At 45.2% G+C, this 25,296-nt stretch overlaps 1 protein-coding gene and 1 long non-coding RNA gene across 3 annotated transcripts; one reads left to right on the top strand and one right to left on the bottom strand.

The window, feature by feature from the left end:
- Nucleotides 1-2,924: 2,924 nt before the first annotated feature.
- Nucleotides 2,925-20,557, bottom strand: RABEP2 (rabaptin, RAB GTPase binding effector protein 2). Its single transcript, XM_081932443.1, has 11 exons — nucleotides 20,419-20,557; nucleotides 19,902-20,132; nucleotides 19,648-19,766; nucleotides 19,428-19,547; nucleotides 14,768-15,088; nucleotides 12,537-12,632; nucleotides 10,562-10,660; nucleotides 9,406-9,546; nucleotides 9,111-9,288; nucleotides 8,744-8,814; nucleotides 2,925-3,229 (listed from the first exon to the last, which is right to left on the bottom strand). The coding sequence occupies exons 1-11, from the start codon at nucleotides 20,423-20,425 to the stop codon at nucleotides 3,176-3,178; spliced, it is 1,437 nt and encodes a 478-aa protein (XP_081788569.1). The 5' UTR covers nucleotides 20,426-20,557; the 3' UTR covers nucleotides 2,925-3,175.
- A 195-nt stretch (nucleotides 20,558-20,752) lies between these two features.
- On the top strand, nucleotides 20,753-25,276 carry LOC309381447. Of its 2 annotated transcripts, XR_014173558.1 has the most exons (3): nucleotides 21,861-21,937; nucleotides 23,623-23,820; nucleotides 24,411-25,276. It is a non-coding gene; the product is annotated as an uncharacterized lncRNA (long non-coding RNA). The 2 variants fall into 2 exon arrangements; XR_014173557.1 differs by lacking the exons at nucleotides 21,861-21,937; nucleotides 23,623-23,820 and adding an exon at nucleotides 20,753-21,002.
- Nucleotides 25,277-25,296: the final 20 nt, after the last annotated feature.

Below are 25,296 nucleotides of genomic sequence, written 5' to 3'. Positions count from 1 at the left end.
TGTTATTATAATGATTGTATTGTGTTTTATACCTCCTCCGTACAATGTGTAATTTTATAATATGTGTTTTTATTTATTGTACGCCGCCCCGAGTCTCTTTGTGGAGAGGGAGCGGCTAACAAATTTAATAAAATAAATAAATAAAATAAATAAACATCTTTTTTTAAACAGTAAAGCTGCCGAAATTAAACCTCATTTTTGATCTGTATCTGCATTGATCTTCATTTTTTTTAAAATTCATCCTTTCTTCCAAATTCAGCAATTTTTACTTTATGGTCACTATCACAGCCGTTGTTAAGGCTGTGATTGTATTTCCTATCTCTTCAAATATTCTCTGTAAAATCTCACATGTAATTTTAACAAATTAGTCAGTTAATGATCTTCTCCCTTTCACAGTGTTTCTGGTATAGTAGTGGCCATCTTTCTCTAGCCTAATTTGTAATTAGCAAGCTTATTTATTTTTTCCATAATTCTTCAATATGTGCAATTTTAAAATACAGGTGAAACTTGAAAAATTAGAATATCGTGCAAAAGTTCATTTTTTTCAGTAATGCAACTTAAAAGGTGAAACTAATATATGAGATAGACTCATTACATGCAAAGCAAGATAGTTCAAGCCGTGATTTGTCATAATTGTGATGATTATGGCTTACAGCTCATGAAAACCCCAAATCCACCCTCTCAGAAAATTAGATTACATGCAATCAATAAAACAAGGATTGTACATAGGCTGCGTTGACCCTGGTCTTAATAAAGCACAGTGGTCCAAAGTCCTGTTGCTCCTTGGTCCAAAGTCCCCTTTTCTGATGAGAGCAACTTTTGCCAAAAGCACCAAAAACTGGTTCAATGACCGTGGGATTACTGTGCTTGATTGGCCTCTCCATTCTTCCTCCATACTCTGGGTCCTTGGTTTCCAAATGAGATGCAAAGGTTGCTCTCATCAGAAAATAAGACTTTGGATCACTGAGCAACAGGACTTTGGACCACTGTGCTTCATTAAGACCAGGGTCAATGCAGCCGTCTACCAGGAGATTTTGGAACACTTCATGCTTCCTTCCGCAGATGAGCTTTATGGGGATGCTGACTTCATTTTCCAGCTGCCCACGCTGCCAAAAGCACCAAAACCTGGTTCAATGACTGTGGGATTACTGTGCTTGATTGGCCAGCAAACTCGCCTGACTTGAAGAGCATTGCCAAGAGAAAGATGAGAGACATGAGACCGAACAATGCAGAAGAGCTGAAGGCCACTATTGAAGCATCCTGGTCTTCCATAACACCTCAGCAGTGCCACAGGCTGATAGCTTCCATGCCACGCCACATTGAGGCAGTAATTGCTGCAAAAGGGGCCCAAACCAAGTACTGAGTACATATGCATGCTTATACTTTTCAGAGGTCCGATATTGTTCTATGTACAATCCTTGTTTTATTGATTACATGTAATATTCTAATTTTCTGAGATGGTGGATTTGGGGTTTTCATGAGCTGTAAGCCATAATCATCACAATTATGACAAATTACTATCTTGCTTTGCATGTAATGAGTCTTATCTCATATATTAGTTTCACCTTTTAAGTTGCATTACTGAAATAAATGAACCTTTGCACAATATTCTACTTTTTCGAGTTTCACCTGTAATCAATTAAAGGAAGTTTCTATTCTCACGTAGCCTCTACATGTTTATAGTTTCCCTCTTTTTTGGTTTTGTTTTAAAAAGTTCAATTTCTTCAGAGAAATTAAACAAAACACTCCCACGGAAGTACATGCTATTTATTTAATTCACAGGAACTTGATCTTGGGTACTCTCTCAACCCACAGGGGAAAGTAAAATAAATAACAAATGGCAGAGGTGAAAAATAAATGTTTACAACTTTTATAGTTCAAACTCTTAACGTGCTTTTTTGCAGCAAATTAATTTTTATAGTTTTTTCATCTCTTCTTTTTCTGTTAAATAAATTGTGGGCCATATGAGCACTTACCAGATGGTCCAATGAAACTGCCATCCTGAAGATCAGTTACGCTGTGAGATAGTTGTAATCCAAGGTGTTTAGGAAAGTGGGATTTGGATAGTCTTTGCTGGGGCTGTAAACCTTCCTTTCATAGTTCCCAGTACTCTTTACTTACAATGTGCCTGCACGTTTCTTTTTGATTCTTTAGACTTCCTCACAAGGAGCTGAGATCCGGATTGTACATGGGCATTGGGTAATCTCTTTGGCTTTTCCTTGTCCAGGAAAGCTCTGAGGACTGGGCTCACCACCAAGTCAGAGTTCCAGCCTCAGTATTGTCTCCATGCTTTCAAAGATGTATCAATCTGCCATTTCCTTCACCCAGAAGTCCCATATAAACCGACTATTTTCAAGGATATAGTACATAGGAGTACCTGAATCTTGAGTCAGACTTGAGCTAGGAGTTGCAAGTTTGACTTCACACGTTGATTTCGCAGGCTTTTGGTGGGAACTTAGTTCTATACATCAGGCTAAACAATGTCATTTGTTTGGCTTTGACATAGAGATATGGAAGATATAACCACTCTGATTTATTTAGCAATCTATAATTTGGTACACAGGGTGAAGCCAAGCTGTTTGAGAGAGAGATTGCTAGGGGCCTCTGAAAAGAAGACAAAAGGAAGAAAGCAAGAAACAGTCACCACAGAAGCCCTTTCAGCTGAATTCTTTCCATCTGCCTCGTATAAAAGAGCTAGGATAACATAAACACAAAATAGTATTTATTATTAATGTTTAAACTGTTTGCAAGCTGCAATTTTATCTTGATACTGGAGGTGCCATTGTTCATAATGTCTTTGTTTTGAGTAGGCCACTTTGATGCTCATGCTGTGAAGTTTCGCCAGAGTCATAATACTTTGTGCTACCCCACCACCTCAACCTTAATTAACCAACCTTGAAAGAGAGAGGCAAAGGCTAAGAAAGTTACAAAAAAGTCTTATTTATTGTGCTCTGGAGGTTCCAGTGACTAGAGGGTTGGGGGGAGGGGAGTAACAAAAGAACCCAACCATCCCTACCTCCAGAGTTCTGGTACTCCTATCCATGCAGAGAGAAGACCTGGAGAGGCTCTGGAGGAGCAAGTTGACCCATTGGTGCCTGGAAAGTCATGATATCCCTGAGGTTTCTGGAGTGTCAGGGATAGGATGACAGAGAGGCACAATTTCTTCATAGTCAGTCTAAGCCTCTGGCCTCCCTGGTAGTGTACTGGCTTCTCTCACATCAGGTTGCATCTAAAGTATAAAGAAGGAAGATGACTGAGTCCCACAACAATTTTGTTAATATTAAGACAATGCTTTCCATCTGAACGAGGCTTTGCCTTCCGACTGGAACACCATGAGAAAGAGCAATACTAGCCCTGCAACGTTTCTCTGCTTTGCCTACATCCTTTCACATTTTTCTTCTCAAACTTTGCAATTGTGAAACTTGAATCAGTGAAGGTGTTCCAGATGCAACACTTACGTCTATTGTGGTTGGACAGTCCACAAACAACTACTAAAGTGGCTGAGAGAATGTCAGTTGCTCTTACCTGAACTGCATGTCTCGAGGGTGGCGTGGGAGCAGTCACTGATGGGTATTAACACGGCCCATTTGCCTGGAGACTGAGGTAAATCTGAGGACATTCCCTCTGCTCCTCCTTCTGACTCTCCAGATTAACTGATGGTCCAGTTGAAGTAGAACCTGGGAAGGAAGAGACAGAGACCACCCAACTCCCTCCCAGGTCCCTGACTGACCTGTAGATAACCCACTCAGGCCCTGGTGCAGACAGTCCAACAGACAGTCTCTGAGGTGGGGCATGGGAGGAGTCACTGATGGGACATACCAAAGCTAGATGTCCATGGGAGGGATCATTGGGCCTAAGTCCCCCGAGTGTCCAGAACACCCTGAAGGACCCTCCTCCTGAAAGATGCCTCACCCAAGGCATATGCATCTAGCCGGTAGTGCCTGATAAAGGGCGAAGGAGAGGAACAGGCGGCTGCCCTGCAGATGTCCTCGAGGGGTGCCTGGGTGGCCAGGCCACCGAAATGGCAGCACTCTGAGCGGAATGTGCGGTGATGTCCTATGGCACCGGCAGCCCTGGAGCCTCGTAGGCCTTGGAGATGGCTAACCTTATCCATCTGCTGATGGTGGTCGGAGAGACTTTGGCTCCCTGGGCCAAGGGATGGAAGGAAACAAAGAGAGCCTCCGACCACCTGAATACAGCTGTGAGCTTGAGGTAGATGTGCAGTGCCCTTCTTATGTCCAGGCAGTGCCAGGACATCTCTCTCTCTGATGAGGGAGAAGGACAAAAATCCAGGAGGATTACTTCCTGGCCTCTGTGGAAGGGGGAATTGACCTTGGGCATGAAGACTGGATCGAGTCTGAGGACGACCCTGTTGCTGTGGAAGGTGCAGAGGTCCGCTTGGTAGATAGAGCACTAAGCTCGGACACCCTCCTGGCAGAGGTGATCGCCACAAGGAAGACCACCTGGAGGGTGAGGAATTGTAGGCTCTCCTCCCTTCCCTCGAAAGGGCCGCTTGCTGGGCTGCTGGAACCTATATCTGTCCCTGGAAAATTGCCTGTCTCCCTGCCTGGGATACCTGGGAGCAGAGTACCTCTGCTGCTGGAAATCCTGCTCAGGAAGTCGATAGGAAGGTCTCCTGGAGTAAGGCGCTGCCCAGTGGTCTGGATGTAGACGGCAAGACCTTCCGCTTGTTCTTGTCCTCGACAAGGATGGGATCCAGGGAAGGACCAAATAATTTGTCCCCTGTGTACTCTGCTTCTGCCAAATGCCACTTCGCCCGGAACTCAGCCTGCCAGTAGCGTAGTCACAGTAGACATCTGGATGCCACTGAGGAAGACGAAGCCCTGGAAGAATACCTTACCATGTCCAGGGTGGCGTCCGCCGAGAATTGGGTGGCCGCCATCAACTTCGTAATGTCCTGCAGTAGCCTCACGTCTGATGCTGGTGTCCTGTCTCGGATCTGTTCCAGCCATAGAAGGGTGGACATGTTAAAGAAAGAGGTGGCCGCCGCCGCCCTAATCACCCATGACACAGCCTGGAAGGTCTTACGCATGACCAGCTCCTCTCTTCTGTCCTCTGTCTTCAGGCAGTTAGATATATCCCCTGTCACAACAGCAGAGGAGGAAGCTAAGGCAGCCACTGAAACATCCATGGAGAGAACTTGTAAGGCCTGGGCGAAAGAAGCATTGAGATTATAAAATCTGCAATCATTGCTCCCTGGGGTGGGGAAGGAGCTGGGCTTAGACCACTGAGACTTGAGAACCTCCAGGAAGAGGTCTGGAGTGGGGATCTCTTCCTTTTCCACCTGGGGCCTGTGGAAAGGACCCTTCTTATTTCCCCCACTAGTGTTGGAAGTAGTGGGGTTCTGGCTTGGAATTGGTGTGGATTCCAGATCTGCTGTGGCCTTCGCCTTGCGTAGCAAGGATGGAGGAAATAAGCCCCTGATGGTTGGGGTCTCTGGGGCTAGGGCATCCTCGTCCTCTGAGAACAGCATATCCTTCTGCTCCTCCCCCTCTGATTCTGAGCCCACACTGGCAGTGGAGGGGGAGGAAGCTCTGAGCTCTCTGGGGACTGAAGGCTCGGGCTGGACTGTCTGCTCTCTTGGAGCCCCACGAGCAGACCTATGCCTGGCTCCCTGAATTTGATGTTGCATGCCTGAAGCAATACCATCCGCGATCGCTCTGGCTATCCCGTTCTGGAAGCTCTCAGAGAGTTGTGGGTAGGCAGGAGAAAGGCTTGGAGGCTCCAGGTCATCTCTAGTGCCTGAAGATTGAGGAGCCAAGCGCTGCTTGGGGGAACTCGTTGCCCTGCGGCCAAATGGATCTCCCCTTGCCCTTGGAGAGTGGGAGGGCGATAAGGGGGGAGATAAGGGGCTGCCCTCTCTAACGGGCCTACGTGGAAAGCCAGGATCCTCAGCCAGAGGAGAGGGCCTGCAAGGGGAACGAGATCTGGCTGGTGAGGGGCTGATGATATCCCTGCCCCTCCTACCAGCTGCTCTAGTTAAGGGGGCCTCCTGCCTGGGCTTTCCATCCTGGAAGACTTGGAAGAGCACTTCCTAGGAAGGGATCTCCCCCTCGACATGGGGTAGTCCTCCTGAGAGGGTCCCTTGCGGGTCTGAGTCTCCTGGGGAGCCTGAAGCAGCCGCTCCTCTGCTCCTGATGGAATCCGCCATCGCGCTACTCACGGTTCGTCTCTCTCTACCTCCTCTCACGATGGTCCTCAGTCTCTTCGCTATTGCGCGGATTCAGCGCTCCTTCGCATCCATGCTCTTCTCAGCCACCCGCCGATCTGCGGGTCGAAGGGAGACTGGTGCACTGCCATCAGCAGAGCCCTCCCCGGATTACTGGTGGAGCCCAGGCCCAACGAGCCCTCCTCGGCAAACGCTGTGCTGGAAGCGCTTGCAGCGACTGAAACCAGTGCACCTCCCTATGCTTCGGGCATGCGCCCTCAATTCAAAATGGTGACCGCCGACCGTGTGGTCTGATTGCCCGAAGCAGCTCCGACTGAGCCGCTCTACCCGTGCCGATAATCCGTCGCCTGGAGAATCCATGCTGTCCTCTGGTGGTTCAGTGATCCCGTGTGGGATCACCCGCAGCGCACGGCCTGGGATCCCCACCCCCCCAGATACCGGTGGCTCAGGGCTTGCTAGAGTGCAGCGAGTGCAGCTCATGCTAAGGCAAGGCTAGAGAAGTGCAGGAGAGAGAGGTAGGAGGCTTAGGAAGAATTAGGAAGAGAAGTAAAACAAGGATAGTAATCCGGAGAATCACCGAAATAGCTCCTTTTGGGCCGAAGACTGAGGTTAATCTGGAGAGTCAGAAGGAGGAGCAGAGGGAGTGTCCTCAGATTTACCTCAGTCTCTGGACAAATGGGCTGCGTTAATACCCATCAGTGACTCCTCCCACGCCCCATCTCGGAGACCTGCAGGAAGAGATCCCAGGATCTTGTAAGTCTTGTAAGTCAGCCCTAGAGAAACTGAGTTAAAACATTTTTTTGAAGAACTGAAACACACAGCCCTGGAAGTAGGTGATTGCTACTGCATATAACATGTCATTCTTTAAAACAAGTGGGAGAGTTTGGATTAATGAAGACTGCAACAGTAGTGGACTCAATTGCGGAGGGGGGGGCAGCTGTTCTCACCATATGGAATAGTACACTGTAACCTGCCTATAAAGACAATATGAAATGTAACACATTTCTCTAGAGCACTTACTACTGCTTAAAGTTGTTTCGTGAGAAAAGATCTACATCATTAGGTAGATCTTTGTGGGCCTCTCTTCTATGAGATATGATTTTGCCATTGTTTTTCAACCATATTCCCTTTTCATCTTCCCATTTCCAAATATTTGTACTCCTCCAGCTTGGGATGTTCTATCGGTCAGGAATTCCAGAGATCCTGCTCTAGAGCACTATGCCTCTGCATTTGCAACAAGGCTTGACCTAAAACGATCTGGTCAGCTGCTAAGATAACTTTTGCAGTAAAACTACATTGATTTCTTTGGGGGCATTTTAGAAATATTTGGGGGGAAATGACAATGTGGTCATCTTTCTCAAACTGAAAGATGAAAGGCAATTTAGTAAAAGGCTAGAACAGGGGTGTCCAACCTTGCTACTTTAAGACTTGGGGACTTCAACTCCCAGAATTCCCTAGCCAGCATCGCTCACTGGGGATTTGGGGGAATTCTGAGAGTTGAAGACCCCAGGTCTTAAAAGTTGACAAGGTTGACAGGTCTAGTCTACAACTAAGCAATAGATTTTAACAGTTAATGTTATCAGCTTCTCAAATCCAATTAATTAGGATCATTTTTGTAGACTCTTGAAATCCAACACAGGTATAATTGAGGTGATTACTAATACATTAAAGTGAGGAAATGTTAGGTAGAATCCTAGTTAGAAGCAGGATTCTAAAGTGCCTCAATTTTGCCCAATACATTAACAGAAGTATTTGCAGCCCTCCTTAACTTGGTCCTTTATCAGGGGTCTCCAACCTTGGCAACTTGATGACCTGTGGACTTCAACTCCCAGAATTCCTCAGCCAGCATAGAATTCTGGGAGTTGAAGTCCACAAGTCGTCAAGTTGCCAAGTTTGGAGACCCCTGCTTTAGATAATGCCTAGGAGAAAAACTGAAGCCTAATATCGGAATTTAGAAAAATATCTTTCTCAGTATCATTTGTGGGATCATGTTGGTTTTGAGGAATCATGGAGCACCGTAAGAAACATTTTGATTCTCTCAGATTCTTCCCTAGACTTTACATAACATGGAATCATCTGGTCTGATTTTTTCTTTTTTGTTTGGAGAAAACTCCCTTGCATTCAAAGATTCTAGCAAATTTGCAACAAATTTACTTAAACCAACCTTACACGGGTAAGGAACCCATGAGCCAAGCATAGTCAACTCAATGCAGTAGGCATTTCTGCAGGCCCAATTGCTAATGTTTATCGAAACCCAATGAAAAAGTCAAGTGTCACTAAAATTATAAAATAAATTATATAAATAAATTAAATAAATTATAGGAGGAGCAAATTGCTTTATGATGTGAAATTTCAAGGTATGGGAGGGCAGAAATAACTACTCTTTCCCAATGTGATGGCTTCTGGATAGGTTAGAATTTGAACTCCCATCAAACATTGAGAGATTGTGAAATCTCTGAGAATTCAGGCAGTGCAAGGACACCAGTCTGAAAAAAATACAGTGGAACCAAGTTTTGAGAAGTGCAAGATTTTTGGATAGAAATTCAAGCATACCTGAATTCTATTAAGCTCTTCTTGCCCTTGCTGCAGCCTTTCCATCTCACTCTGAATACTATTCAAAGAGGCTGGAACGCAAGACAAGAAATCCAGTTTGTGAACATGCATAAATGGTACAATGGAAATATATGGACCATGTAGCTTGAGAGCATCTTACCTTGCAAAAGCTCTTTCAGTCAGAAGTAGCAGGAGAAAAGGAAACAAAGAGGAGAAGCTGTTAATGCTAAAGAGAATTCTCATATCAAGCTTCTAAATGCAGAGGAACTGGGTTTTTTTTTAAAAAAATTATCATTTGTCAATTCTAGAGATTCATTCCTATCTATACAATCAGGATCACAATCATTCCTCACTTTCCCCTGCCCACCTCTTTCTTCCCGCTCTCTCTCCAGCGCCCCCTTCAGGCTTGACTGTGATGCTGTTTCTTCATTCAGCTGCTCCCGCAAGGATATAATTTCAATTCGCAGGCGCTCAGCCTGATGCTCTGCAGCCCGAAGTTGTAAGGCCGACTCTTGCCTCAGCTTGGACACCATGGCTTGCAACTCCTGAGGAAGGAAAAAGAGAGAGAAAAATCTGTTTTATTAAAGATGAAACTTAATTCCTGCAACACTAGCAAAGTCACTCCTCAAGCTCAATATCAGCAGAAGTTGGAGTCTAGGTACCGGCACTGTGCTTGGCAAGCTCCTAGTTTCATGATCTGTTGGGGGAGAATCCTCGGAACTCATCCCCCGCAGTCCTTCATTCTCGGCATTGAGACGTTGCACTTCGTAGCTGAGGCGTTTGTGGGATGCAGACAAATCAGCCTGGAAAAGAGTACCACAAGAGGGGAGAGGGTAACCAACAAGTATCCTTCCACTGATGTCTCCAAGAGAGGACCTCTGAAGAACACTTATCCAGAATAGCAAGCACAGAAAGGTCTGTAATTGTCAAATCTACAATGGACAAGTTATACAAGCAATCCTCGACTTACAACCATTTGTTTAGTGATCAAAGTTAAAGCAACACTATAAATAGTGACTTGTGACCGATTTTCACACCTACGATCATTGCAGCATCTCCGTGATCACGTGACTAAAATTTGAGCACTTGACAACTGGCATATATTTATGACAGTTTTACTGTCCCGGGATCATGTCATCACTCTGTGACAAGCAAAATCAATGGGGAAGCCAGATTCGCTTAACAACCACACAATTCACTTAATTGCAGTGATTCACTTAACAACTGTGGCAACAAGGTCGTAAAATGGGGTATAACTGACAACTACCTTGCTTAGCAATGGAAATGGGCTCAATTGTGGTCATAAGTCGAAGACTGTGACCACTTATAGGCTGCGCCTATTGGCACATTTGGAAAAAGAAATATATATGCCAACTTTTTAGAAGAAGACTATTCAAGCTATTTTGTAATATATAAGACACACAAGCTCCTCATCCCTAGTAGGGAAACACTGCATGTCCTAGCAACAACTTGCACTTGCAACTCTGAAAAATCAGAAGTACAGGTTTTCTTTTGTCCTCAAGTCCCCAGCAGTATATTGTATAGTTGCATCTGGATAAGAGTGCTGTACTGAGGCTCTACTCATCACAGATAGGCAATTTATTTCCTACCTTATTTTCTCAGCCTCTACTGCAGAAGGCCAGGTAGCATTTAAATGAACAAGTCAGTAGCCTTGGACCTCCTCCTACCTAAAGTCTGAGTTCCAAAGATCCCAAATTGAATACATCAAAGCAGGATCATTTTCCCCAAGCTTCTTTTCCGATTCTTCTGCTATCCTTTGCTGCATTCCCAGCACCAGCACCCATCTACCCTACTCACCATCTGCTCTTGGGTCTTCCGCTGGGTTTCACTCACGGTGGCTTGGAGGCTTTGGAGAATGTTTTCTGATGTCTGGATCTGAGTCAAAAGAACCTGAACCTACTCAGAAAAATTGAAAAAGGGAGACTGGCTTGTGGAAACTGGCTTGTGGAAAGTTGACATTCTGTGCACAGAATGCACAGTGGTTAAGACTTTGCTCTGCAAGTGAAATGTGCCAGGTTAAAAATCACCAAACTGCCTATGGATTTCATGTTATCTTTAGCAAGTTTGTGACTAAGTCTGCAGAGTGCAATATGCTGTAATGTGGCTTGCTTGATTTTGGCTTAACATCTGGTGTAAACTCAGCCTTACAGACTATAATTTATGGCTATGGCTTAGGGCAGCGATGGCGAACCTTTTTTGGCTCACGTGCCATCAGTGGGGGGAGCGCAGGGGGGTAGTGTGCAGGCGTGCTGCACCCATAATTGCAATGCATGACACCCCCAGTGCGCATGCATGCACTACAGGCACAACCCCCATTTTTTGCATGCTTTTTTTGCCCTCTCCAGGCTCCAGAGGCTTTAGGGACAGCCTCCCTCGCCCCCCCCGGAAGCCCTCCAGAGGCTTGAGGGACCTTCAGGATGCTTCCCTGAAGCCTCGGGAGCAGTCAAAACAAACCACCGAGCAAACCGGAAGTCCGTTCCCAAAATTCTGGTTTGCCCGTAGGGCCAGTTTTTTGCCCTTCGGAGGCTTCAGGGAAGCTTATGAAGCCTCCGGAGGACCTCCAGGGGGGGGAGACTCTTTTCGCCCTCCCCAGGCTCCTATAAAGGCTCTGGAGCCTGGGGAGGGCAAAAAATGGCTTTAAAAAAGGGTGAACTCAACTGGCCAGCACGCACATACGCGCTGGCCAGCTGACAGGGCAGCACCTTGCGTGCCCTGCCAAATGGCTCCACGTGCCACCTGTGGCATGCGTGCCATAGGTTCGCCATCACTGGCTTAGGGACTACATTCACCCAATACCTTATCTCTTAGCTCAATGTTTAAAGATATATGCAAGCTGGTGCTTATAGTATCTGAAGGAATACTTCCTTCTGCAGTATATGCATCGACCTGGAAATCTACATTATCCTTGAGAGATTTTTACCCACAGACCTCAGATGAAAGAAGTCTTGGGTCTTCTCAGTTGTGAGACAACAGCCTACCACCCACAATTATTTTTCAAATACCAAGCAGGCCCTTTTGTCTTCTCATAAATAGAGACTGAATATTTATTTTTAACTACACTATTGATAGAATTCCAGAAAGTGACAACATCTGAAAGAATTTGTCCTGGATATTGGTCAGGTCTGGTTAGTACTTGGAGACCTCCAGAAAATTTTAGGAATGATAGACCAATCTAGGAAATAAAACATTCTAGTAGAAAGCAATGACAAACTATTTCTACATGGATGTTTCTATGAAATTACTAGTGTTTGTTAATATATTTAAATTTTAATAGTTGGGACAGTGAAGGGTTGGACATTGAGCAAGAACACAGTTATAGCTAATTGGTTAAAGAGCTGGCTATCACGAGGGAATCTGAGCTGTGATTGGTTGCTGTGAGTAAAGGGGTGGGGGTTCTTCATTTCCTGCCTTTTTTGCCCTATGTGCCCTGTCTGGTCTCTTTCCTCATGATGTTCCCTCTGTATTGATTTACCTGACTATGCTCCTATTTGCCTCTCTTATTTACTGTAAATATATTTATTTATATAAAACCACAAGTTTTCATCAGCATCTCTGACTCCATTTGGACACCAGCTGTGCAATTCCCTGACTGTTTTTTAATATAGGTCATTTAATATAGGTCCTCATTAATATTTAGTACTTTATGTCTTATTTTCATATGCTTTATGAATAGATGGATTTAATCCTGTATTCCATCTCAAGGTCCTTCGAGAAAGGAGAGATATCCAATTTAACATTAGAACAAACGTGAGTTCCAAGACATGGAGTTTACCTGCTTACTGCACTCTTCATTGCTACGTCTCAATGCCTCTTCCAGGTTAGCTTTCTCCTTTGCTCTTTCTTCCAGAGCTCCATGTTGCTGTTGCACCTGAAGAGGCCACCAAGAATATAGGGGATGGGGAAAGCTTCATATCTCTCATTTCTCATAATCCTTCTACCATCCTTCTCATTTAACATTTGTTCAATGACCATTTGAATTTGCCACAGTCCTGAACAAGTGGTATTTATGACTGGCCCTTAAAGTTCCAGCAGTTGCAGCACCCATGCAGTCACATGATTGCAATCAAGGCAATCAGCCTGGATTTCTAATTGTTGCAGCAGCATCCTGCAATCATGCAACTGAAATTTGTGGCATTCCCTGCTGGCTTTCCACAAGCAAAGTCAATGGGGAAGCTGGCAAGAAATTAGAAATCACAAACACATGAGTTCCTTGCTTAAGGACCCACACAGTTCTCACTTCACGATTATTGGGAACTTCCAGAATTGCTATTGCTAAGCAGCAGTCAGTGACATCACATTTTATGATTGCATCACTTAGCAATAATAATTCCAGTCCCAATTACTCTTGTGAAGCAAGGATTACCTGTATTTCTCACTATGCTAATCAGAATTATCTTATTATCACTGTGGCAAATTATCCCTCTGAGAGTTACAAAGTTGATGACAATCTATGAAAAAATTGTCAGCTAGCTGTAATGTCTTCCAAAAAACTTTCCAAAGCAACTAAAAATCCTCATTAAGATAATAACTGAACAATAAAAGTACAAAGGCAGCATAGAGAAGCCAATACAACAATACTGATTATATAGAATCATTATCAAGTAAATCCATTCCCAGCCCACAAATCTTCCGCCAAGGAGCCTGATAGTTCTCTTATGTACTATGTGCCAGAAATTACAATGTGATAGAACCAGGAGGCCTCAATCAGCAGAGTGTTTTTGGGGGGGGAGCAACAACGAAGAAAGCCATATATAAAAACTAATTGCCCTTTTCATATTCCTATACTACAGGTAAGCAATCTTGTACTTGTACAGTGCCCCTTCCTCTAAAGCAAGCAGGGCTGAAATTTATGGAGCCCTTTAAATGTATTTGGGGAAAGGGTTGAAGGAAGACAATGGATGCTTTAAGGCTATGCAGTTATATAAAAGTTTAAAGGATTTGATTTAGGGCAGTATTTCACTTAACAATCATCCCCTTCAAAAGGAAATCACAAGAAAAGGACTCAGGTAGTCTTCACTTAATGATCCTAATTGGGACTGAGATCATTAAGTGAAGTGGTCATTAGGTAAAACATAACTGGGCTGGTTAGCAATGGCAATTTGAGTCGTCCCTGTTGTGGTCATTAGGCTTCATTTTTCCTGACCTGACACATTTGTCTCTGATTCAACTTTCCCCCACTTGTGTATGCAACCCCCTCCCCCAATCTTTGCCCTTTTGGAGGCCCTGTGCTCCTTGCTTTCTTCTTCCTCCTGCTGCTGACAAGAGGCATTGGGCCTGACCCTTTGTGAGGTAGCTGTTGTGACTCTGTGAAGCCTTTCATGGCAGCACCCTTTTGAATTTTCAATATTTCTGCATAAAGATGATCTGTTCTCCACAAACATTCTAAAACTAGATTTTAAAAACCCATTTAAATAAAGGAGTCACAAAAACATTTTTACACTTTTGCCATGCATCAATATGTAGCTTTTTCAATAAAGAAATAATGTTTCAATAAACACATGAACAGGCATAATGTTTTCATTCAATTAATTAGGTCCACTATATCTAGTTTTAGGACTTTTGTGAAGAAAATATTACACTTTAGGTCATCTCTATGCAGAAATGTTGGAAATTCCACAAAGATTCACAAATCTTTAAGCACCACTGTAAAATATTTGAAAGTTGCTCTAAACATTTTTGCAATACTCCCAAATTCTTCCAACATCAGTTTAAGGTGCTTAATTTCATAATGCCACCAAAACAGAGGTATAGCAAAAGTGGGGAGAAGGAAGACCACCAGAAAACAGCATGAATGGTCAGAAGCAACAGAGATAGTTAAATAAAAAGAAAGTTTATGGAATCTTGAAGTGGAAGCATTGGAAAGTAATTTGGAACATAATATTCTTTCTGTATAAAAGAAATTACTATCTTGGATGGCTATATCCCGAAAGAGCACAAAAAGCGCCTTAAATGAATACACAGAAATATATCTAATAATAAACTATCTTTGTCTTCCACACAAACCTGTTCTTGGAGCTGAGCCCACTCTGATTCAGACACAAGCTGGTATCCCACTGGTGGTAGATAAATAGTCTCAGGCACCAGGGTTCCAGTTGAGGAGGCAATGGAACATGTCTCAGGACTTGGGGGACGTCTGCGTCGGACAGAAGGCCCAGAATTTGGTGCCAAAGAGGAAAATGAAGCAATGGAGATGCTGTCCAGACTACAGGCAAACTTCTCTGCTACTCCTCCTTCCATCAAAGGAACCTGGTGACTTCCAGGCAAATCCGTGGGCACAGTCTCGGGGTCAGCAAGAAGGGATTCTGCTGAGCTACATAAGGAATGCTGAAAATAAAAATATGGGAGTTAAAAAAGAATTCCAAGTGGCTCAGATTGGTTACTGCAAAGTATTTATAGCAGCAGCTCTCATTATTTTTAGGACCATTTATTTCAGGTTCATCATGGAGAAAATCTGTAACAGTGATGGCAAACGTGTGGCACGCAGAGCCATTTGTCAGGGCACGCAAGGCGCTGCCCTGTCAGCTGGCCAACGCACATGCGTGCGCTGGCCAGCTACGTTCACCCCTTTTTAAAGCCATTTTTCGCCCTCCCCAGGCTCCAGAGGCTTTATAGAAGCCCGGGGAGGGCGAAAAGAACCTCCTCCCCCCCCCCCCCCCCGGAGGCCCTCCAGAGGCTTCATGAGCTTCCCTGAAGCTTCCGGAGTGCAAAAAACCAGCCCTACGGGCAAACCAGAAGTTTGGGAACGGACTTACTGTTTGCTCGGAGGGTCGTTTTGACTGCTCTGGAGGCTTCAGGGAAGCTTCCTGAAGGTCCCTGAAGCCTTCGGAGCACTTAAAACAACCCTCCGAGCAAACCGGAAGTGACTTCCTGTTTGCTCGGAGGGTTGTTTTGACTGCTCTGGAGGCTTCAGGGAAGCTTCCTGAAGGTCCCTGAAGCCTTCGGAGCACTTAAAACAACCCTCTGAGCAAACCGGAAGTGACTTCCTGTTTGCTCGGAGGGTCGTTTTGACTGCTCTGGAGGCTTCAGGGAAGCTTCCTGAAGGTCCCTGAAGCCTTCGGAGCACTTAAAACAACCCTCCGAGCAAACCGGAAGTGACTTCCTGTTTGCTCGGAGGGTCGTTTTGACTGCTCCGGAGGCTTCCTGAAGGTCCCTGAAGCCTCCGGAGGGCTTCAGCCTCTGGAGCCTGGGGAGGGCGAAAAAAGCATGCAAAAATGGGGGGGCTGTCACGCCTGTAGTGTGCGCATGTGCACTGGGGGGGTCACGCATTGCATTATGGGTGTGGCACGCCTGCAAACGACCCTCCTGCGCTCCCACTGATGGCACGCGAGCCAAAAAAGGTTCGCCATCGCTGATCTATACAATCACTAGGAGTTGAAAAAGATTTGATGGCACAATTAGTTTCATGTAGTGTTTGCCCAATCTGCATAATCTGAGGAAATAATGCACCGGGACCCCATACCAAAAGAAATCAGGAAGGAAGCTGGGATCCAGAGATTAACTTTCTCAGTAATGCGGCTCTCCCACTGGAACACCCTGCCTCTACCAAGTTAGATGTCGCCCTGCACTGATATGTCAGAAGATGGTCAAAAGAATCTCACTTTAAGAAAGCATTCAGATTCATTTGACAGTAGTTGCTGGTTTGCTCATAGTTTTTAATCAGTTCTGTGATTATTTAATGGGTTTACAAATGGATTTTGTTTTATTTCATGTGTTGTGAGCTGCCTAGAATCAGAAGAATAGGAAGCACGTGCCTTTTGATTTAAAAAAAAGTCTATAACTTGGCATAAAGGACTTTCTCTGAATTTTCCATCATTAATGGAAGACTTGTAAATTACCAGAAGTTGTTCTCCCACTTTTATATGCTGCACTGCCCAGAGTTTTAATAATAATAAATAATAATAAATTTGGATTTATTAGCCGCTCCCTTTCCAAGTAGGACTCGGGGCGGCGTACAATGGAGCATAAACAACAACACCAAACGTACATACATATACAACACCTATACATACACGTATACATACACGGAGGAGGAAACAAATTGCATCAATAGACAGTTAAGATCAGCTATTAAAATACCCCAATTGTAAAAACCCAAAAAATTAATATTTACGGACAGTTTAAAAACAGTTTGGAGGAATGGGAAGATTACGATTGCGATTGAGCCAGGCCGGATAATTGAAAGAGGTGGGTCTTCAGCTGTACACGGAAGGAGCGGAGGTCGGAAGTAATCCTGATGTCGCGGGGGAGGTCATTCCACAGGGCTGGGCCCATCACAGAGAAGGCTCTGCTCCTGGGTGTCGCCCCCCGACACTGTTTGGCGGACGGCACCCGGAGAAGTCCCTCTCTGTGTGCGCGAATTGGTCGTAGGGATGTGTGAGGCAGGATGCGATCCTGCATATAACTAGGCCCTGTGCCATGGAGCGCTTTAAAGATCATAATCAAAACCTTGAAACGCACTCGGTAGACCACAGGCAGCCAGTGCAGCTCGCGCAGGAGAGGTGTTACAGGGGAGTATCTAGTCCTCCCCATAATCACCCGCGCGGCCGCGTTCTGGACCAGCTGTAGTCTCCGAGTGCATCTCAAGGGAAGCCCCATGTAGAGAGCATTGCAGTAATCCAGGCGAGACGTCACTAGCGCATGGGTGACTGTGCGTAGGGCATCCCGGTCCAATAAGGGGCGCAATTGGCGCATCAGGCGGACCTGATGGAACGCCCCCCTTGCCATGGCTGTTACATGGTTGTCCATGGACAGCCGGGCATCCAGGAGGACGCCCAAATTGCGCACCTGTTCCATGGGGGCTAGTTGGACGCCCCCGATGGCCAGAGATGGAAGCACCTGGTTGAACCGGGAGGCCGGAAGCCACAGCCACTCCGTCTTGGAAGGGTTGAGTTTTAGTCGGTTGCCATCCATCCAGACCCGTACGGCCTCCAGACACCGGGACATCATTTCGACGGCCTCATTGGGGTGGTTCGGAGTGGAAATGTATAGCTGAGTGTCATCAGCATACAGATGATATCCCACTCCAAAACCACGGATGATCTCGCCCAACGGTTTCATATATGTGTTGAACAGGAGAGGCGAGAGCACCGATCCCTGTGGCACTCCACATGTGAGTGGCCTCCGGGTCGAACTCTGCTCCCCTGTCAACACACGTTGCGTCCGACCAGAGAGGTAGGAGCCAAACCACCGTAAAACGGTGCCCCTGACTCCCAGCCCCTCTAGCCGGTGCAACAGGATACCATGGTCGATGGTATCGAACGCCGCCGAGAGATCTAATAGGACCAGGATAGAGGAACAACCCCTATCTCTGGCCCTCCAGAGATCATCAACCAATGCGACCAAGGCCGTCTCCGTGCTGTGCCCGGGTCGGAAGCCGGACTGGCGCGGGTCTAGATAATCATTTTCCTCCAGGTGACGTGGGAACTGCTGTGCTACCACACTCTCTACAACCTTCGCTAAAAAAGGAAGGTTGGAGACTGGACGATAATTGACTAGGTCCGTTGGGTCCAGGGAAGGCTTCTTGAGCAGGAGCCTCACCACCGCCTCTTTCAAGGCGGCCGGTAGAGACCCCTCACCCAACGAGGCGTTCACCAGGCCCAGGAGCCAGTCGCGCGTAACCTCCCAGGATGCCAGTACAAGCCAGGAGGGACACGGGTCCAATAAACATGTGGTGGGTCGCAGACGTCCACGCAACCTGTCCAAATCCTCGATGGCAACCGAGTCAAACTCCTCCCAAAGCGGTCCCTCAAGACTCGCAGCGGGCGTCTCTACTGAACCACTGAAAGGGGTCCATCCCATCCGGATTTGAGCGACTTTGTCCTGTAGATAATTCCCAAACTCCTCTGCTCTGCCCTGTAGTGGGGCTTCCCGTGGTCTCTCAAACAAGAGAGAACGGGTCACCCGAAACAGGGCGGCAGGGCGGTTATCTGCAGACGCAATAAGAGCGGCGCAATGTTGACGTTTGGCCGCTCTTAATGCCACAAGGTACGTCTTCAAATAGGCTCGTGCCTGTGCTCGGTCAAATTCGGAACGGGAGGATCTCCAACGACTCTCTAGGCGTCTCTTGTGGCGTTTCATCACCCTTAGCTCCTCGGTAAACCAAGGTGCCAGGGTGGTTCGTCGCCGCAGGAGAGGCCGCAAAGGCGCCACCCGGTCTAGGGCCCCGGTAGTCGCACTATTCCATGCGACTACCAGGTCCTCCACTCGGGGGCGGGTCAGGTCCACAGGAGGTGGCCCAAGCTCCGTCTGGAACCTATACCGAGCAATTTTAATTGTGCAGTTCATAAATGTTCTTGAATAAACAAAATTTTTCCATTAGTAATTCATCTACAATTTTCCCAGGCTTTTAATCATCCCGTATAATTTATTTTGTCCTCACGTCATTCATTTTCTGTCCCAGTCACATATCTCTGTCTTTCTTGCCAATCTATTTTTTTTGTAGAGATCCACCTGCAACAGTTGGGCTTAGAGTTGCAGACTAACATTTCTGGTATTACATGTACAAAGGCTTGGCATCTATTCTGAGATAGCCATCAGTTTCAGGTATCGTTTGTAAGATACTTTACTCTTCCTCCCCTTTTTCTCTGTTTTTTGGCCTATTAAGCAGCTTTCACCCATCCCTTCCAATATTTACCTTTCCTTCTGTACCTCTTTTCCATCTCACCTCCTCACTCTGCAGCTCCTGAACCAGACTCTCAGCGTGGGCCAGTTTTGCTTTCAGTTCAGCAATTTCCTGCTCCATCGGCAGAACAATGGCCCGGAGTCGCTGAGTATCCTCTTGTGCCTGCAGAGAGAGACAGACATAGGGTTTGTTTTTTATTCCCTGCCCACTGGAAACTCAGATTATCCTTCAAAGAGAGATTCTGGTTGAGTGTGTTGCTTACTTTTTCCATCTGTTTTTCCAATGAGTCCAGAGGGTTGGTCCTTGGCAGCCTGCTCCGAACAGTTTCCCGGCTGTCACGTTGGAAAGCTGACAGACGGGCCTCATAGCTGGAAATGGTATCTAGAAAGGAAATAAAACTTTTGAGCTGCTACCTCCAAGGCAAGATCCAATCAGGTCTAGAAGGAAAGGCTTAAGGCACTTGGGCAAAACAACCATAGCTCCTTCCCCTCCCCACCACACCTGCAAGGTGTTCACCTTTCAAGATAGTCTGCAAGGAAGCCACCTCTTCCTGGCACCGGCGCTGGACAGCCTCCACCGCCTCCTCCTTGGTGCCTTCACTCACTGCAGCCACAGCTCGGACTGTCTCCACTTCGGCCAAGGCGGCTGCCAACTCGGCTTGCAGGCTTCGAATGGTCTTTTCAGGATCGGGGTCCCCAGGGAGATTGGGGGCGCGGGACACACCCACATCCTGCACCCTCTGAGGCTCTTGAAAGAAAAACAGGGCTCGATGAATGACAAGCGGAGCTGTAATGGAACCCAGAACCAGCCGCCGTCCCCACCCTCCCCGGTCCAGTCGATCACATGGTTCAGCCAATAAACTTTATAAGCCCTGGACCCGACTTAAGCATCCCAGCCGCAACCTTTGACCTTGCTCAGTGCGAGTGACGCCAACGGAATCTCCTCTCCAGCAAGCTCTGTAGCCGCGGGGGGGCGTGGCTTCGCACTTGGTCGCCAGCCCACCGCGGGGAGGGGAGGGGGCATCCGCGCGTACCTTCCATTCCGCCAAGACTTTTCTAACTACTGCTCCGGCGGTGGCGGTGCGGCAGCTGCTGCTTCCCCGGAGACCGAGCGAGGCCGGAATTCCCCGAGAGGAACCGGAAATAACCGAAGGAATTCGGAAATGGTCGAGAGGAGGGGGAAAAAAAACCCTTGGATGTGCCGAAGATGGCCGAACGATCGACACACCGCGGCTCCTCTGTTTAAGATTGGCTCGTAGCGAGACTCCCCGAGACTTCTCTTCTCCGAAGAGAACCGAAGGGAAATGGCGTATGTGGGAGAGGAGGAACGGCGTTTGTCGAAGCGGTGTTTTTGCATATCCTGGAATTGTTTTTGAAGTTGGGCCTGAGGATTCAAACAAGTAGTTCAGTCGTTGGATTGGAAACCTGCTTTTTTCACACACACACCCAAAAAATCCCCACCTTCCGGGACCGAACACTTTTATTTAGCCACTATTTTTAAACCTCAGTAACTTTAAAATGCAAGATTGGACATTGCCTGCAGTAAACCTTCCTATTCCGAATGAAAATCCATGCATCTTAATGCTACTGAGGTTGAGATACACTGATACAATCTTTGGTAAATGTCTCACATTGGATACAATAGTGCAAGTATAGCCTAGACGGGGGATGGGTGGGGGGTGTAATTTTACACACTTTTCAAAGGCAGCTAGTTTATCTTCTGAACTGAATGCCTGTTGTGTTAATTTCTTACCTTGAGAAGAACAAAAACCCTCTTGATTGTGGGGCAGATGCCCTTTTTTTACCTTCTCATGAATTGCTGTCTCCAGGGAAACATCTGCAGGTAGTTATAGCTGTAAAGTCTCTTGTTAAACATGGCAAAAAAAAAGTTGTTTATCCCCAAATCCCTTTTGGGATAAGCAACATTGTGCAAAGTGAAGAAAGGAACAAGAAATAGTACTGTAGGCCTGAGAAATTAGAGGCACGAAATAAGAAAAGTTAGAAATGCAACCAAATTGAGTTTACACCAACACCATTCACCATTCCTTTCTATCCTAAAGCCAAGCAAGTCCATGCATTGATTCATATATATCCTTCTTGTTCCTCAAACTTTATTGCTGTCTTTCTGAAAAACATATTAACTCCACCCATCAACTTTCTCAGTATTTTTCCCAGTTGCTATTCCGTAATATATGAACTCTTCAGTCTTAATGTGTTCTTTTTTGTTTTTCCACCCAAATTTAAGGACTCCATTTGCATTCAACTTTTATGTACATCTTAAATTTTCCCCATCTTTAGTGAAAATGGTACATGAATTCATCTACTTGCTGTATTTTTTACCATTTCTATCTAAATTGCTATCTTTCAATGCATGTTCTCTGCCAAAGATAACTAGTAATATTTACCAGATGAGCAACTCTATTTGGTTCCTCACAAATTCCAAATCCAATGAATTATTTCCCAGTTTCAGGAGGAAAGATTTAAGGGGCCAAAATCACCCCATAATCTTAAACCACAATGGAAGGAAACAATGTAACCTGCAAGTCAAAGAAGGTAAGCCTTATTGAATAAGTCATGATTGGATGGATTCATGAAACTGGCTGACCCATAATGTCATCGTTAGTAAACTCTATGACAGTGATGACGAACTGAGTTCACCATTTTTAAAAGCCATTTTTCGCTCTCCCCAGGCTCCAGAGGCTTTATAGGAGCCTGGGGAGGGCGAAAAGAGCCTCTCCCGCCCCCCCCCGAGGCCGTCCAGAGGCTTCAGGGACCGTCCGGAGGCTTCCCTGAAGCCTTCGGAGTGCTTAAAACGACCCTCCGAGCAAACCGGAAATGACTTCCGGTTTGCTCGGAGGGTCGTTTTAAGTGCTCCGAAGGCGTTAGGGAAGCCTCCGGACGGTCCCTGAAGTCTTCGGAGCACTTAAAACCACCCTCCAAGCAAACCGAAGTCACTTCCGGTTTGCACGGAGGGTCGTTTTAAGCATTCTGAAGGCTTCAGGGAAGCCTCCGGACGATCCCTGAAGCCTCCGGAGGGCCTCTGGGGGAGCGGGGGAGGCTCTTTTCGCCCTCCCCAGGCTCCTATAAAGCCTCTGGAGCCTGGGGGGGGCGAAAAAGCATGTAAGAATGGGGGGTCGCGCCTTTTGTGCACGCATGCGCACTGGGGGGTTGCACATTGCATTATGGGTGCGGCACGCCCGCACACGACCTCCCTGTGCTCCCCCCAGTTGTGGCACGTGAGCCAAAAAAGGTTCGCCATCACTGCTCTATGAGCTAAGTTTGACATGTTAATTCATAAACAAGCATGCTAAGTTATATTTGGCTTATTGTTGTATGTGAACTAATCTTCAGAGTGACTGGAGGCTTTTTTCCAAAGGGAAAAAAGTTTACATAGTAAAAATAGATTATCATCTGACTAGTTATGAAAACAAAGTTTAGATCATGTCTGCTTCTCCATTTCCAGTTTGCTGCTTTTCATTCAAGATAGTAATTAGTGAAACAAGGTGATATTACCAAGCAGCTGACCTACCCATGAATGCTAAACACTATAAATAATAAAACACAATTATTATTCATGCTATAAATAATAAAAGGAAATATCTAAGATGAATGGAGACAGCAGACTAAAATATATTCTTTGTTTTGGATACCAGGCAATTTAGCACTAGTCCTGATTTGTAGAAGTATCAGGAAGAAGTATCTGAAAACCATCTACACTTGTCTGGAACCATAGTTTCCATCTGAAGTCATGGTAGGCAGACTTTCCCAAACTTGACAACTTTGAGATGCATGGACGTCAATTCTCAGAATTCCCCAGCCAGCAGGCTGGCTGTGGAATTCTGGAAATTAAAGTCCACACATCTCAAATTTGGGAAACCCTGAGGTAGAGGCAGACTGATGAAGCACCCTTCTGGATTGGGGTTGCAAAAGGTCAAGATTCCAACTGTACAGTAAAAGTCTCATTATAGCAGGTAAAAAGGGGCATGCTATAATTGTACAGTTGTAGCCACCATTTTGATTTCTTCATAACCCACCCTCCCTGTGATCCTCAGTAAGGAATTTATATTTTGTATACTTTCATTATCCAGCATGCACTGACTGAAAACCTGCCATGAAGGCTGCACAACCATTTAGGAAATGTTTTTTTTTAAAGTTTCTGACAAGTTTACCGTAATTCTTTTTTAAAACATCCTTTTAACTACAAAGATTAACCAAATTTCCCTTGAAAATTCACACAGGAGTCGAAGAAAAGAAGCTTTTCCTGCTGTGTGTGTCTCAGTGCAACACCGAATCTGTGATATACTTCCATATACATGGAAGTTTTATTTTCACCATCCTGATTATTAACCCTTGTCATTCTCTTCTGGATTTGACTAATCCTTTTTGAAAGCTATCAGAGAATGCATTAGTACATTTGTAATAGGGATTTTGAAATAGTGAGTATATATTGAATCACCTGTTTCCATCTTTCTTAAATACAAATAGCATTCAACTTACAATAGTTCATTTAGTGACAGTTGCAGTATCCCAGAATCATATGATCACTCTTGCCACCTTCTGACAAGCAAAAACCAATCGAGATGCCAGATTCACTTAACAACCATGTTACTAACTTAACAACTGAAGCAATTCACTTAACAACAGGTCATAAAATGGGACAAAATTCACTTAACAACTGTCTTGCTTAGCAACAGAAATTTTAGGTTCAATTTTAGAGGATTACTTGTATGGTGTCAGCCCACTTTACTGAGTAATTTTGAATTCTTATATTACAAGAGAGAAAAACCTACTTATGTTTTCTCTCTATTATTGTATATAGTACACTTTTTAGATATAATAATCTGATATATGGAAACAACCGCCCTTAAATCCAAGGGAGATTACTTCTGAGTAAAATTGTCTGCAGGATTATCTATTTGCATGTTTTTTGCTCATTGTGCTTCAAGAATTGAATTTAAATGATGTGGGCAATATGTGGTTTCTGAGATTATGCTAAACTGCGGCTTCCATAATCTCTTTCTCTTAGTCATGCTACCTAAGGCTTCTGGATTTTATGGAAGGCTACCTACTGCTACGTAGTCCTCCTGAGAGACTTGGTGAAGAATGCCCTCACAACTCACAGAGCATTGACGAGGCTTTGCAGAGAGCAGCACAGGTGACTTCGGAGAAACTGTGCAGAGATGGTTAAAAATCATATTGTAAAGCTGAGAAACAAAAAAAAGGTTAGGATGAAACCTAGACTAGCTCTGTTCTAGTTCTGTGGGGTATAAGAAGAAGAGAAGGAAAAGCACAGCCAACGCATTAAGATTCTGTTAACTGTAGCCTCTATCAATATGTACAGTTTCCCTTAAATTTGTGTAGTTTGTTTCCTGTTGTAGACTACCTCAAAGATCTCACATAGGTCATCAAACCCTGCCATTGTTTTTCCTTCTCTTTTTTATGCCCCAAGAAATTAAGGTAGGGTTTGTTTTCTTCTTAATGCCTTGATTCCTTGGTTTAAAGTATGTTTTTAAACGTATTATTGTAATCATTTGTGTAGTGAAATTTTGCCTCGCATCTTGGAAAAACCATCTGGATTTGACCAGCCCCATTCGATGTGGACCATACTGATCTGAATTCGCACTGGGCAGATGTCATCCATAAGTAAAAATACCATCACCAAACTGTGGGTCTGAAAAATAAATTATCCAACATATCAGTGGTAGAAAGCCAAAATAGAGCCTATAATGGAGACTTTGTTGATTTCCTGGCTGTGACAAATGAAGGGAAAATGTATCTCTGAACCAGACATGTGTTTGTAATATTTTAGACCTTATATTTCATATTTTGTTTTTTATCTCTTGTGTTTTTATCGATGTGAATGTGCCATATGATAAATAAATAATATGTAGCAAGTTATCTCTAAGGTCATT

This window comes from Natrix helvetica (genome assembly GCF_964273705.1).
Source record: "Natrix helvetica genome assembly, chromosome: Z".
Classification (NCBI taxonomy): domain Eukaryota; kingdom Metazoa; phylum Chordata; class Lepidosauria; order Squamata; family Natricidae; genus Natrix; species Natrix helvetica.
Note: the sequence above shows the minus strand (reverse complement) of the source record. Positions and strands in the feature narration are given on the sequence as shown.